The sequence below is a fragment of the Macrosteles quadrilineatus genome, unplaced genomic scaffold (assembly GCF_028750875.1).
Source record: "Macrosteles quadrilineatus isolate MER2022 unplaced genomic scaffold, UCM_ALF_1.0 Scaffold_1__1_contigs__length_201487025, whole genome shotgun sequence".
In the NCBI taxonomy this organism is placed as follows: domain Eukaryota; kingdom Metazoa; phylum Arthropoda; class Insecta; order Hemiptera; family Cicadellidae; genus Macrosteles; species Macrosteles quadrilineatus.
This window is the reverse complement of record NW_026542594.1, coordinates 16,932,147-16,948,069: the sequence shown is the minus strand read 5'-3', so window position 1 is coordinate 16,948,069 and position 15,923 is coordinate 16,932,147. Positions and strand designations below refer to the sequence as shown.

General features: G+C 37.5%; 1 protein-coding gene across 1 annotated transcript in view; it reads right to left on the bottom strand.

The window, feature by feature from the left end:
• LOC128983582 (zinc metalloproteinase nas-13-like) overlaps positions 1–15,923 on the bottom strand; it is a 34,810-nt gene that overhangs the window by 5,216 nt on the left and 13,671 nt on the right. Inside the window, exons 2-4 of the mRNA XM_054402916.1 lie at positions 4,582–4,797; positions 2,844–3,143; positions 2,429–2,562 (exon numbers count right to left, since the gene is read on the bottom strand). Coding sequence (XP_054258891.1) covers positions 2,429–2,562; positions 2,844–3,143; positions 4,582–4,797 — 650 coding nt within the window. The remainder of the gene's footprint in view (positions 1–2,428; positions 2,563–2,843; positions 3,144–4,581; positions 4,798–15,923) is intronic.

The following is a 15,923-nucleotide window of genomic DNA, read 5'->3' as shown; positions in this document are numbered from 1 at the left end:
ACTGATGTAAAAGTTACTGGTTTACGACAAGTACCCCAACTGATGTAAAAGTTACTGGTTTACGACAAGTACCCCAACTGATGTAAAATTTACTGGTTTACGACAAGTACCCCAACTGATGTAAAAGTTACTGGTTTACGACAAGTACCCCAACTGATGTAAAAGTTACTGGTTTACGACAAGTACCCCAACTGATATAAAAGTTACTGGTTTACGACAAGTACCCCAACTGATGTAAAAGTTACTGGTTTATGACAAGTACCCCAACTGATGTAAAAGTGACTGGTTTATGACAAGTACCCCAACTGATGTAAAAGTTACTGGTTTATGACAAGTACCCCAACTGATGTAAACGTTACTGGTTTATGACAAGTACCCCAACTGATGTAAAAGTTACTGGTTTATGACAAGTACCCCAACTGATGTAAAAGTTACTGGTTTATGACAAGTACCCCAACTGATGTAAAAGTTACTGGTTTATGACAAGTACCCCAACTGATGTAAAAGTTACTGGTTTACGACAAGTACCCCAACTGATGTAAAAGTTACTGGTTTACGACAAGTACCCCAACTGATGTAAAAGTTACTGGTTTACGACAAGTACCCCAACTGATGTAAAAGTTACTGGTTTACGACAAGTACCCCAACTGATGTAAAAGTTACTGGTTTACGACAAGTACGCCAACTGATGTAAAAGTTACTGGTTTATGACAAGTACCCCAATTGATGTAAAAGTTACTGGTTTATGACAAGTACCCCAACTGATGTAAAAGTTACTGGTTTATGACAAGTACCCCAACTGATGTAAAAGTTACTGGTTTATGACAAGTACCCCAACTGATGTAAAAGTTACTGGTTTATGACAAGTACCCCAACTGATGTAAAAGTTACTGGTTTATGACAAGTACCCCAACTGATGTAAAAGTTACTGGTTTATGACAAGTACCCCAACTGATGTAAAAGTTACTGGTTTATGACAAGTACCCTAACTGATGTAAAAGTTACTGGTTTATGACGAGTACCCCAACTTATTAACCAAATCAAGCTGATATGACGACTTACTGTAAGCCATAGCATCTTATATGGCACATCAACTATCTCAGTAACAAAAACTAAGCAAGAAACAGAAAATTTAATTATGCTCTTTTTGAACAAAAGTTGGTGACAGCTGGTCCATATAGAATGGATGTCTACTTCAGTAACCTAGACTTTTGGTAAGGTCATAAAGCGGTGATCGAGAGAAAGCAGCAGGCATGCAGGTTTTTGGGCAAGTGATTGTAAGGGAAATGGATAGGTTGAGACAACTTCTGTGATTTTAAGTGTGGTCGTTCACAAGGTTACTACTGGCTTGAGAGCATGGAAGTACAACATTTTTGTTCTTCCAATGTTTTTAACTGTAGAGAACTGGTTTACAATGAATGCACAACGGAAAGGATAATAATCTTTTCATTTTAGATAGCAATTGATCTAATGACTTAAATAATCTGTTCAGTTGAGCATGGTAAGTAGAGACTTATCCATCGACAGAATTAATCAATGAGAAAACTGTCTGTTTGTAAAAATTATTCAATAACTCAACAACTTAAAAATAACTTAGTTTTTTGTCAAGGTATATTAACATCTGATACATATTATAAGTAGCTTGTAAACTACTCAGATGTTAGGAAATTACATAGTTTGACAAGAAAACATTTGTTGCTCTTAATTAAAATTGAAGCTGTTTTTAGGTTATATTTGCAAGTTTTCAGGTATGAAAATCCCCTCTACTTCTCTCTTCAGATTCCAATATCTTTGTGGAATACATTTTTATTTAAAACTTTACAAAAAACTGGTTTACTACAATCAATCATATAGTTGATAGCCAAATGCAGCAAGATTTGAAAAGAATTACTCAGTTGTTGTACATTCAGCTTATAAACATTAATTTAACCCTTTGAGTGCCAACGTCCGGGGAACCGGACGTTTTTAAAACGAGCCAAAAGTGCCGACGTCCGGCCGACCGGACGTTTTTAGAACGAGCCAAAAGTGCCAACGTCCGGCTGACCGGACGTTTCGTAATGATCGAACAGTTGTCATAACAACCAAATGGATACTCGGATTCTTTTAACCCATATATTAACATTGAGTCGAAAGTTACTAGATGCGATACCTCGATTTTCGTTGGTCGAAATATAGAAAATTCGATGTTTACGAAATTTTAACCTAAAAATCGCCAGATCGCTCTCGGCATTTTTAGCGCGACCTTCGGGAAAAATCATCGGCATTTTTTGAGCGTTACTTTTATTTCTCGCCTGGCACTCTAAGGGTTAAAACACAATACATCTGTAATTTGTTTCTAGTCTGATATTTCAGGATGTTGCACTTTTTTAAGGTGGATTTGTCTTTCAGATGTTTTCACATTGTTGTGAAGCTATCACTTAACACTCACTAGGGGCGTGATTGTTGGTTTTCCGTTCTTGGAGAATGCGTGTGAACTGTAATGCATGATGCTTCCGTAGTCATATGGCACGTTGTAATCGGTGATCCTGAATGAACTGTATTTCTTGAAGTTGCTTCTCGTCCCTACACAGAACACAGAATCAGTGTCTTCAAGTTTAGCACTTCACTTATTTCATTACTCGTTATTTTCTCACTACAGTAGATTTCACATAGTGCTTGTTTCTGTGAGGATGTAATATTCAAGTTCTATTCATTTGAAAAATTTATTTTTCTTTAAAAAATTACCACTTTGTTGTCTCTAACATTACTAATGATTTCATTATATTAAAAATTGAGCACTGATAGTGTTAAAATGAAGTTTGTTTAGTCACTTGTTGAAAGCAAGGTTAGTGAAGGTTGCGTACTTGGTCTGATGTTCTCCCAATGGATTTTGACAAACTCGTCTCTATTGCTCGCACTTTGCTGGTGATGGAACCCGAGGGCGTGTAGCAGCTCATGGATAGCCACACCGTGTTGGACACATCGTCCTTGCAGATTCACCACCTGACCACCCCCTCTCATCCCCACGTACGACCAACATCCCGGCGCATCCCCTCGGATCACTACGTAGTTAGAGTCGCTCTTCGTGTAGGGTCGGAAGCGTATGCAGGATTTTTCGTGGTATTCATCCATCGCTCCACGAATGACAGATTTTTCGTCTTCATCTGATCCATAGAGTTTAAATGTGTTATCACAAAGACTAACAATAATTATTAATAATACCACAGTTTTATTTAGAATAAAATTATCAGTTAATATAATCAATTAATGAACTATCATCCTATTTTAGCTGAAAAAGTTTAAACAACTGTTGTAGTAGTTGAATTTGAAAGCGATAACAGTTCAATAAAGTGTTCTCTGTTAATGGATTTCACTACCTATATGATTTTCATTCATAAAAAAGACACCGCCTAGTAGATTTTTCATCCTTGGGATCCACCAGTATCAGTTTCTAGTAATAAATCTAGTATAAATTCATAGTTGATTTGATATCAGCCAGCTATACAATGCAGTTTCTAATTTCAAACATTCTTAACTACGGAATTTAACAGATCTTTCTCTCATACCAACAGAAAATAAACACCAACTGTAAAATTAACTCGACAAACAAAAGAGAGTACATTTGAGAGATACAATCCTTAAGGGTTATTGAAAAGGTTTTTTGTTCTTTTACACTTCTCAAGCATAGCAATACTGAAACCATCATTTAAAGCCTCAAAATAATTTTAAAGAGTTTGAAGTACAGCGGTGTTTCTTGTGATGGGACAAATTATAATCAATAGATGGATACATAATCTAGATAGATAGATATAATAATTATAACCACCTAATAAATTCATATATTTCTGTTAAATCGGTTACACTTTTAGATAAAGAAATAAGGGGATAATAGTACATGGATCAGCTAGTCAATCAAACCAAGCTTATATTATAGAGGACTAGATTTTAGTGAGGAACCCTTGGCTAATTGGAAGTCCAGTTAGCAAAACTGTTGTAGTACATGGCATCAAAATGCAAATCTAATAACCAAAAGGTGTTTTCAATCTCATAAAACTATCACCAACTACCATTTTAACAAAGAAAACGTTCTTTACAACTAATTTAATCTTTTATCACATTTATTTGTAGCACATTTCAACTGCTACAATTTTATTTGAAGCAAAGTCCATGTGTTATTTGGTTACCTACTATAAAAAAACTTAATTCTTGTATGCATCTGCCTTAGAAATTAATTAAATGCCAATATATGCTGGGACAATAGTGTTGCCTAAGAAAAACAAGAATCACTACACTCAGGATATCTTGTGCTAAGTAAAGATTTATTATTGTGTAAACTGTTGGAGTGGAAGCGCGCTATCATAGCCATCTCTAGTATATTACTAGAGACGGCTATGGCGCTATCCATAGTTGTCCTCATACACTGGATTAGATCAAAGCTGATAATGTTCTGAAAGTAAGGTGTGGCTTTTGCATTACACAATCCAGCTATTTGCTAATTGCTTAGGAGCCCAAAAGCATTTAAATCACAAAAAATTGCTACTAGTCTAGATTATCATTCTTATTAAATACACTCATAGAAATATATCTCATCCCCACACTTACCAAAGTCACTGCTGATGTAGTAGGGCACCTCCCCCCCAGGCCAGCGCAGACTGTCGTCAATGACTCCATTGCGCTCGGCCATGACTGGCACTCTACCTCTGGGTCTGCTCCTTCCCTGTACCTCGTCATGAGGCTCCATGATGTCACCCTCAAACAGTCCACTCAACTCCCAAATGTTCTGCTTCATCCCTGGGTGCCAGGTGTCGATGTGCTTGTCTGCGGAACATGAAACTGTGCAGTCTTTCTTATTTGAATATGGAAATTCGGGTGTTTTGCTTTTTCATTAACAGTATCATTACATTTGAAGGAGTAACGCAACCTAGGTGTGTATTATCTTTGGCTGTTGATGGTACTAAATAATACATCCCCGTATCAAAGGGATTATCAGTGTTTTAATCAAAATGGCCGTAGTTAAATTAAGTGTCCAACAGAATGGCCTGATATAAATTACAGATTTTTGTCGAACACGCCAACATTTTTGTCAAATCAAACTGATGTGATTACTTATTGTAAGCTATGGCATCTTTTATTTATGTACAGTTCTTTGGCATTTTCTCTATAATCATACAAAAATAATTCAACATACTAAATTGTTTAGGGGTTTGTTATGAAAATGTGGCATTTCTGTTTTATGGGGGTAAAAATTAAAAAGATATATTAAAAAAAAGTTTAAATCCCATTACATCGTTCTTTTTAATAGCCCAACCTTGCTGGTTCGCAAAATCATGTTAATTAAGCTCTACACAATCATGCAAAATTTCATGAAAATCGGACCCAAATTAGACTACTTGACTTTTTGTGTGTCTGTCCTGTTTTTAGCGAATTTTCCATATAGGGAATAAGCTATTACCGTAGTGCTCATGGTAAGACCTGGACCCGGGACTGATTTACTTTTTCGTTTTGAGGTACCTAGAGGCCAAAAACCCTATCCGTTCAAATTCATGAATATATTTTTTGCGAATTTCCCTATTGGGAAGTAGCTATTACCATAGGTGGCACGGTAAGACTCAGGACCGATTAAATTTTATATACAGGGTGAGTTTTAATTGTCCCCCCCCCCAAACTTTTTTCTACATTTTTTCAAATATCAATCCCAGAGCACTTCCAAACATTGTTGGGTAGTAAGTACTTAATTTTGACAAGGTGGTCATTTCCGGCCGCCATCTTCGATTCGCCATATTGGATGTAAAATATTTTTTTCACATGTAAAGGTGGGGGTTGTTACCCATTATTTCAAACTATATTTTTACCCTGATTACAATGCCACAAACGGTTTAAAAAAATCTTGATCCATTCCAAAGTTATGAGGGCTTTTTATAACTTTATTTTTAGCCCATTTTAACATCGTGCATTTACAAACTAAGACCATAATCTTAAAATAGTGCTAGATAAAGATAAGTATACACTACCAGTCATTGTCAACCTATTTCAACTTGGTTATGAGGGATTTATTTTTTTCGGCCGCCATCTTGGATCCGTCATTTTGAAATGTCATAAAAAATACAAAGAGGGTTGTAACCCATCATTTCGAATTTTTTTTAAGCTAAACTCAATGCCGCAATATTGGCAACTTTATGAAATATTGGAATTTCTGTGTTAAAAATGTCAATATTTCAAAATAAAAATGAAAAACGGATCGTGGAATTGAGTCCAGCTTAAAAAAGTAATACGAAATGATGGGTCACAACACCCCCTTCATATTCAAAATAATTGATCACATTTCAAAATGGCAAATCCAAGATGGCGGCCAAAAAATTACATCCATCATAACCAATTGAAAATAGGTCGACAATGACTGGTGGTGTATACTTATGTTTATCTAGCACTATTTTGAGATTATGGTCTTAGTATGTAAATGCATAATGTTAAAATGGGCTAAAATTAAAGTTATAAAGTACCGGTACCTTAAAGTACATTACCATAATTAATGACAAAATTTTAGAATAAATAAACCTAGCACATTTTTTTATCAAAATTAATTTTATTTACAATCTGTTCAGCTTTTTGAACATTTAGCAAATATGATAACAATTAATAAAACGTTAGTGCCACGTAACTTAAAAATATTGAAGACAAAAATGGACCTCATACAGATCTTGACAACACGCTTAAAGAAGTCTCTACAAAGAGGGTAGTCTTAGTCGGCCTTCCGTTGAGATATGATATGACAATCCCTCATTGAATACTGTTGTCAATGAAATCAATACTAATCTCAAAGTCACCTCCTCTAAATATAATCATGTGTCATTATTTCTACCCTTGAATTCAATTCCTAGGTCTTCATTCACCCGTCATGGACTGCACCTGAATTTTTGGGGTAAAGGTGTCTTAACAATCCTCGTACTTGATTTACTGAATCCTCAAGCTCCTCGCACTCCCACTTCTATGAGTCCATCATTCCCTCAAGCCCCTGCATCTGGTGGCAGAGGTGCCCATCCCCCCCAAACCCAGAGGCGCAACCCCCCCCCCCCCCCAAGCCAAAGGAGTAGTTCCCCCCAATTTATGCTGCCGTCTATTTAAACCTACCCTCCACCTGCCAATGTATCTGGCAATTTCCTCTTTACCTCATTTCAAGTATTTAGTAAACTTGAGGTAAAGAAAAACAAACCTGCTGATAATCAATATTAAATGTTTAATAGGAAAAGTCATTTAACAATACATCATTATATCTAACTAACGGACAAATTAGAAGTTTTTCAATTTACAATTCAGAAACTGTATTGTCAGCCAACATGTGCTCAATATACTCTGTGAATTACTCTACTCCAACACAGTATTGTAACTGTACAATATATATTAGGTGGCGTTAATTTTTACAGGGCTTAAGAATTCAAACAGCTTTAAGAGCATTAATAATACTTTGACAAAAAGTATCTGGTTTCAAAATGATAGGCAGAGAGTCACGAAATAGGGCAGACTTGTTGCTCGCCACTCCCAGGCTGCCTTCTACAAAAATCGCCGGGCAAAATACACAAAATACCTTAATTGCCACTAGCACAAAAGGTTTTTGTGACGAAGTAATCTTATAATTCATTTTGCTAGCCCCAGGATTGCCTTTTATGACTAATAGTGGTAGAAACGCATCTTGTCAGACAATCCTTAATAATATATGTAAAGTAGTGTCGTATTTTACTTGCTACATATGTTTTGGCGGTTGTTTAACATATTTAGACTTCCATATGTAACATACACCATCGTCAGACTTACAAAAGGATCGACTTCTGGAGGTGTCGTCAGAATATGTTACAAACATTTAACACAAAACACGAAACGATTACAGATAGGCCTATCAATTCATGCGAGGACATTGCTGCGGGCAGGACTGGAAGTAAACTACTGAATCAGGTTATGACAGACCGACGTGGTCTCTGGATTGTCGTCTGCGTTTTCAACAGATGTTATGTTAGGACTAATTGTAGTGACAGAGGAGAGTGTTGAAAATATAATGGGATTCATAATTTTTCCTACAGTTACCTAACAATGTACATGTTCTCTCACTGATTTGAGAAAGCAAAGTGGCCAATTCGCTCATCAGTGAGACAATGTTAACATTGTCTCACTCTAATTACTTTGTCTCACTCCAGATTTGCAACGTGAAGGCACGAAATAGTGAGCGCTTAACATGCAGGCAACGTCGTATGCGCGCGAAATACGTTGGCAGCACTGGCTGTAAATCAGCTGGTCAGCTGTTGTACTGTTGTATTTGTCACTTCACATTAAATGTTATATTAAAAGTTCACTTCTGTGTAAAAATAGGTTATGTTTCTTCACAAATTTATTTGTTTTATGGTAACTGTAGGAAAAGTATAATGTGCAACTCGAGTTCAAAGTACAATTGCCTCACTCGAGAAACCATTCCTCACTCGCCTACGGCTCGTGAGTAAGGATTTCTCTCGAGTGAGTCAATTGCTCATTTTTCTCACTAGTTGTACAAATAACTAGAGTTTTCCATTCAAAACTATTGACAATAATAACCAATTTTTATGCTGGATATAAATGATGGTCTCGAAATTCTACATTACTGCGTGAAAAGAAATTTGTTAAATACTTTGAAAGAGTTTGGAATACCGAATACCGGTATATAAATAAATAAAACTAGGGACAGCACACAGTTTTTGAGTGAAAACACTCAATTAATTATGAATCCCATTATATTTTCAACACTCATCTCAGTCACTACAACAATAGTCCAATATCAGCTGTTGAAAACGCACAAAACAGACGACAATCCAGAGACCACGTCGGTCCGTCATAACCTGAACTGATTCATTTTACTTCCAGTCCTGCCCGTGCCAATCCCAGACAGCACACTTTCTCCTCAGGACATCCCACGGATATTGCGACAGGATATGCAAGATATCCCATAGTGGTCCTATGGTCAACTTGGGATATCACAGGATATCCACAGGAATGCCTAATGTCCCCGCCCGGGGATGTCCTACGGATAAGCTCACACGCATATCCGTGGGACATCCGAGGTCATCCCAGGGTAGTCCTCAGGACATTCTCAGGACATATGGGACTACTATGGGATGTCCCTGGGATAAAGTGTGGTCTGGGCCTGAACATAAAAAACACAAAATAATATAGATTTAGTATGAAAAGCTTAATTATAAGTTTAGTAAATTGATTAAATAGTTAATAAACACAAATTTTGAAGAAAAAAACGAGAAAAAAGTTTTTGGCCCAGACGGGTTTCGAACTTGGTACCTTCGCCTTGTGAGCCTCTTACCTTACCTCCTGAGCTATCTGCGCTTGTTGATTATGGGTGTTTTCAAGTGGTTAAAGAGTAGCCGACAGTTGCAATGGTGGCAATACTTAAAATATTTTTGATACTACAGTATAGGCTATATATGATTCCGTTAATCTGTTTAGGCCTCAAGTAGTTGAATTGTTTTTCTGGTAGTTGGAGAGGATACTGGTATTTGAATGTAGATTATTTAATCACCATTAGATTAGCACTGTAATAATTGATTGTTATATGATTAAAATTAGTTTTTTGTTGTTTTATTAATTTAAAGTTAGAATTAAATTCACATTCCACACAACTATGATAGAACTCTAGTTTTCCTGAACTCAGTGGTAGTAATATGTCAGTAAAGTAAAGTCAACCCTTGCTAGCCATAGTATTAACAAGACATATTTTCAATCTGGGAAACCTTAAACTTTTAAAATAAATTATAAAACCTCAACATCTTAATGCGTGGGAATCTTATTTTTAGAAAAAAAAACAGACCAAAATTATTTGTTAAATAATGAAGACGGCCCAATTATAAATTCGGAATTACTGAAAATAATTACATCAAGAATAACACTGTAACATATCCAAAATTCAAAAGATTAATTTTTCTAATATTATTTTTTATTTTTCCAATATCCTTTAAATCATCTGTTTTAACTTTGTTTAAAATTAATTTATTAAGTAAATATTTACTTTTTGTACTAGTGTAAACACAGCCTGAAGATGGAAACCAAGTTTCTGTAAGCACTAGTGAAAAAAACAAATTATTATATATTGGCCTTGTTGAACATTTAAATTTAGATATACTGTACATTTCATCAGTGGTAGTATTTTTTTTCTTCAGTTTGTTACCGGGACATTACGGGACATTACAGGATATCCAGTGGATTTTGTACATGTCCCGGGATGTCATGGGACATTCTGGGATATCCTATGGCATTCGTACATATCCCGGGACTTTACAAGATATCCTGAGGTTAACTTACAAATCCCGGGACATTACGGTATATTGTAGGATATCCTGTGGATTTCGTACTCGTCCCGGGATTTTGCGGGATATCCTGAGGATAGCGCACATATCCCGAGACATTCTCAGGACATATGGGACTACTATGGGATGTCCCTGGGATAAAGTGTGCTGTCTGGGATGTACTCTTGTGCATTTGTTTGATGGCAAAACTACATGCTAAGACCTTTCTAACGACACCTTGGACATGGTGATCGGTAGCACCACCGCTCTAAAACAATTATGACAAAAATATGCCTAGCGTATTAAATATATAGATAATTAAGAATAAACCCAAGAAACGAATTAAACTTTCTCCAGAACTGCTTCATCTGAAAGAACAGTGTTTCCAGTATTACGAAAAGACAAAAGACTTACACTCTGATCATTTCCTGATGAGACAGTACTATTTGAGACTGAAACTCCGATACAGAAACTTGATAAGAGATATTAAAGCACAATCAGTACTAAATACAATTGAAAAGTCGGGCAATAAAACAGTAGGAACTTGAAAGGTAATAAATTATATTAGATCAAAACAGAAAAGGGAACAGGAAGGCATTTCTCTTAAAAACAACAACGGTAATGTGGTGGTCAAACCAGAGGAGGTATGTGAGGCCTTCAATAAGCATTTTGTTGAAGTGGGAAAGCATGCTTGTTTGAAAAAAAGAAACACTCCCTCTTTCAGTTCAAATAAAAAAAAACAAATAAATTCCTCATTTTTTCTGAGTCCCGTTATCGAGGAAGAAATTAAAAGTATAATTAACGGATTAAAAAATAAAAAGTCTGCTGGAATTGACGAAATATCCCCGAATTTGCTCAAATATATATCAGATGTAGTTACAAAACCTCTATGCCACTTGATAAACACTTCCTTTGTTGAGGGAAGATTTCCTATCAACCTTAAGGCATCACTAATAAGACCTACAGTAGAACCTCTTTAATCCGAACTAATTGGGACCGGGGGTAGTTTGGACTATTGAACAGTTCGGATTACAGAGCATATTGTTGATTTTACATAACAATTGCTAGGGAAAAGTGAAAAATGCTTTATAAAGTAAAATACAGTGTTTATTTAATACAGTAGTAGACATAGAGAATAAACAGTACGGTACATTACAATAGAAACAATTACGGTGTGTATACCAATAAATACAGTATCCAATGAAGAACTACTGTTCTGTGTATAGAGTACAGCAACGAGGCGTTCGGATTAGTGGACGTTCGGATTACTGGGGTTCGGATTAAAGAGGTTCTACTGTATATTTAAGAATGGTGATAGAATGTGCTGCAACAACTACCGCCCTATAAGCCTAGTCTCGACCTTCTCCAAAGTTTTTGAGAAGGCAGTGCTGAGTAGATTGTGGATATTCCTTGAGAAACACAGCATACTATTTAAAAGTCAGCACGGGTTTGTTAAAAACAAATCGACTACAAGCGCAATTCTCAGTCTCATAAACGGAATTGTAAAAGATATGGATTCTAAACTAGCAGTAGCTGGGATGTTTTTTGATTTCAGTAAGGCCTTTGACCTCGTAAACCATAGACTTCTCCTTAGCAAAATGAATGACATGGGCATTAGAGGCACAGCTCTCGACTGGTTTTCGTCCTATCTTGAAGGTAAAAGGCAGACTGTAATCATACCTGCAGTTGATAACACACGCCATCTACGGAACCATGTCTCTTCTGAGGCTGTAGTGAAGAGGGGTGTGCCACAGGGGTCCGTCCTGGGGCCGATCCTCTTCCTTCTGTTCATTAATGTATGGTAAGCGCCAGCCCCTTAGGGGGAGCCTCCAGTGACATTCTTCCATCCAGGTTGGTTGGGTGTTTAGCTCTCGGAGAGGTGGAAGTGCGCCATCAATCTCCCATCTACCTGTGACTATGGTTCTTTGGGCTTCGGCCTGCTTGTTCTATGCGACCAGCATTCTGTGTGGCATATCCTCGACTTTGGAAGTAGCCTTTCCTGGGGGTGAAATCGGGCAAGTACCTGTAAGCTCACGGGGACACTCTAGGGGAGCGTAACTTTCCGCAGTGTGAGGGTAACGGCTGGGCGCACTCCATCAGCCAATCCCTGTCTCTGAGACCGGAAGGTATGGTTATCTAGAGTGTGGGGAGTTCTCCCTGGAACTTCAATTGAGCAAAGGGTGTCGCCACCTTTGGTGGATAGGTTCATCCGGGTGGGACCCACTTCTATTCCTGCCTCCTTTTGGGAAACCCTGATGGCCTGGCAGTGATGTTGGGCTGGACGGGCAAATGAAGTAGATCGGGTGCTGGGTTCAAGCCCGCTAGAGGTGTTCAGGGATCTATCGCCTTGGTCACCTCTGGAAAGGGAGGGAAACAGGTCCGTGACGTAGGAAGTGGTGAAGGAAGTAGTAAAGGCGAGATGTTCGGAGTGTGGGATCTGTTTATGACCAATAGATTAAGGTATTTGCAATCCAATAATGCTAAGGGAAGGGAGGTAAATAGGTCCGTGACGTAGGAAGTGGTGAAGGAAGTAGTATAGGCAAGCAGTCCGGAATATGGGAACTTTTTATGACAATTAGATTAATGTACCGTATCTGCAATCCTAAAATGCTATGGGAAGGGAGGAACAGGTCCGTGACATAGGAAGTGGTGAAGGAAGTAGTAAATGCAAGCAGTCCGGCGGAGTGTGGGAACTGTTTATGGCAATTAGATTAAGGGATCTGCAATCCTAAAATGCTATGGGAAGGGAGGGAAACAGGTCCAAGACGTAGGAAGTGGTGAAGGAGGTAGTCAAGGCGTGCTGTCCGGAGTGTGGGAACTGTTTATGACGATTATATTAAGGTATCTACAATCTAAAAATTCTATGGGAAGAGAGGGAGACAGGTCCGCAACGTAAGAAGAGGTGAAGGAGATAGTAAAATGAGCAGTGTGGAGTGTGGGAACTGTAAACCGTTTGTAGCAGTTAGATTAATGTATCTGCAATGCTGAAATGCTATGAGAAGGGATGGAAGCATCCCCACAACATAGAAAATGGTGAAAGAAGTAGTAAAGGCTAGAAGTGCAGAGTGCGGGGAATGTTTGTGGCAGTTAGATTAACGTATCTAAAATACTAAAATGCTATGGAAAATGATGAAAACAGGCCCAAGATGTAGGAAGTGGCTTAGGAACTAGTAAAGTTTGAGAATAGTGTGAGAACCGTCTGTGGCAGTTAGATTAATGTATCTTTAATCCTAAAATGCTATTAAAAGGGAAGGAAACAGGCCCCACGACATAAGAAGTGGTGAAGGAAGTAGTAAAGGCTGGCAGTGCAGAGTGCGGGAACCGTTTGGGCAGTCAGATAAATGTATCTAATACTTAAATGCTATGAGAAGTCAAGGAAACAGGTCTATGACGTAGGAAATGGGGAAGGAAGTAGTAAGGCTTGCAGTGCAGAGTGTGGGAACTGTCTTTGGCAATTACATTAATGTATCTGCAATCCTAAAATGCTATGGGAAGAGAGGGAAACAGGTCCACGACAGGGGGTGGTGAAGGAAGTAGTAAAGGTGGGCAGTGTTGAGTGTGGGAATGGATTAATGTATCTGCAATGCTAAAATGCTATGGGAAGAGACTGTAGAATGTAGGTTGAAATGATTACCAAGCACGAATCGATACATATTTCGATACATGAAATCGTTTACAATAGAAATTTACAACTGAGTTGACAACAGCAGATTTTTACTCTATAGAGGCTAAAAACGATTTTTACTCCCTAAAGAGTAAAAATGCTACTTTAGACCCGCAACGCATGCATTAAAAACGACTGTTTTTACTGCAGTATGACGAAAACAATATAATATGAACCCTTGATGTATCCGCTCAATTTTGTGGATGCCTCTGCGAACGCCACCTAGTTATTTAGTTATACAGAGTTAGTAAAAAGTCTGGAGACCCCCTGTTAATTTTTTAACGGACCATACTAGAAAAACAAAACTCGGCAAACCTTTATGGCATGTTATGAAGTACTTTTTGAGCACAACCTCCACTTGGTGTACATCCCCAAAATGGGGGATTTTGGGGGAAACTCAAAAATTTCTAACTGTAAGACCCATCGAGTGACCCCTCATTTTTAAAGTCCTCGTTAAAGAAAACCAAAAACGCAAACTAGAGGTCTCTATATCAATCCAGTGAAAAATGGCAGCCGATTGAAATTCTCAGAAGTTCAATTTAACTTACAGCTTTCCAAGTCTGGAGACCCCCTGTATATTTTGTAACGGCTCAAACTAGGAAAAATAAACTCTACACACCTTTATGGCATGTTATGAAGTACTTTTTTGGCATAACCGCCACTTGGTGTACATCCCCAAAATGGGAGATTTCGGGGGAAACTCAAAAATTTCTAACTGTAAGACCCATCGAGTGACCCCTCATTTTGAAGGTCCTCGTAAAAGAAAACCAAAAACGCAAACTAGAGGTCTCTATCTCAATCCAGTAAAAAATGGCAGCCTTATTCCTTCTTGGTTCCCAAACCCATAATGGGGGATTTTGGGGGGAACTCAAAAATTTTAAATGTTAAGCCCCTTCGAGTGACCCCTCATTTTGAAGTTCGTAATAAAAGAAAACTAACAATGCAATCTAGAGGTCTCTATCTTGACACAGTAAAGTATGGAAGCCAATTGAATATAAAATTGCAAATTCTGATTTCTAAAGATTTTAATGAGCTGCCATTTTTTAATAGATTGAGATAGATACCTCTAGTTTGCGTTGTCAGTTTTATTTTATTACGACCTTCAAAATGAAGGGTCACTCGATGGGTCTTACCGTTTGAATTTTTTGAGTTTCCCCCAAAATCCCCCATTTTGGGTTTAGGAACCAAATAGCAATTAGGCTCAAAGCGTACTTCATAACATGCAATAAAGGTGTGTAGAGTTTAGTTTTCCTAGTATGAGCCGTTACAAAATTTACATGGGGTCTCCAGACTTAGAAAGCTGTAAGTTAAATTTAACTTCCGAGAATTTCAATTGGCTGCCATTTTTTACTGGATTGAGATAGAGACCTCTAGTATGCGTTTTTGGTTTTCTTTTACGAGGACCTTCACTAATCTTACTATTTGAAGTTTTTGAGTTTTCCCCTAAATCCCCCATTTTGGGAATGCACACCAAGGAGCGGTTATGCCAAAAAATTACTTCATAGCATGCCATAAAGGTGTTCCGAGTTTAGTTTTACTAGTATGGTCCGTTAAAAAATTAACAGGGGGTCTCCAGACTTTTTACTAACCCTCTATAGTTTTTTCAGTAAGGGATTTTTGTTATTAAGATGTACTAAATTTATTTTTTCTTGTTTTAACTTGGCTAATGCAAGTATTGTCAGTTTGGCCCAATAAATGACTTATTGATTTATTGACTTATTGACAAAAATAACGATAATGAAATTATTTAAACAAAGCGTGAGCTGAGGTCTAAAACATTCCAAGAGGTTTAATGCGAGGTGATTAGGATGATTATCAGGTTTTTTTAGGTATTTCACACTAAATTTTGTTACTTCTTCTTCAATCATTGGAATTCCACTGTCCACGTGAAGAATTTTATTATTGACATACCAAGGGGCTTGCGGGACAAAACTAAACATTTTTGATTGAAATCTTCGGATTATATT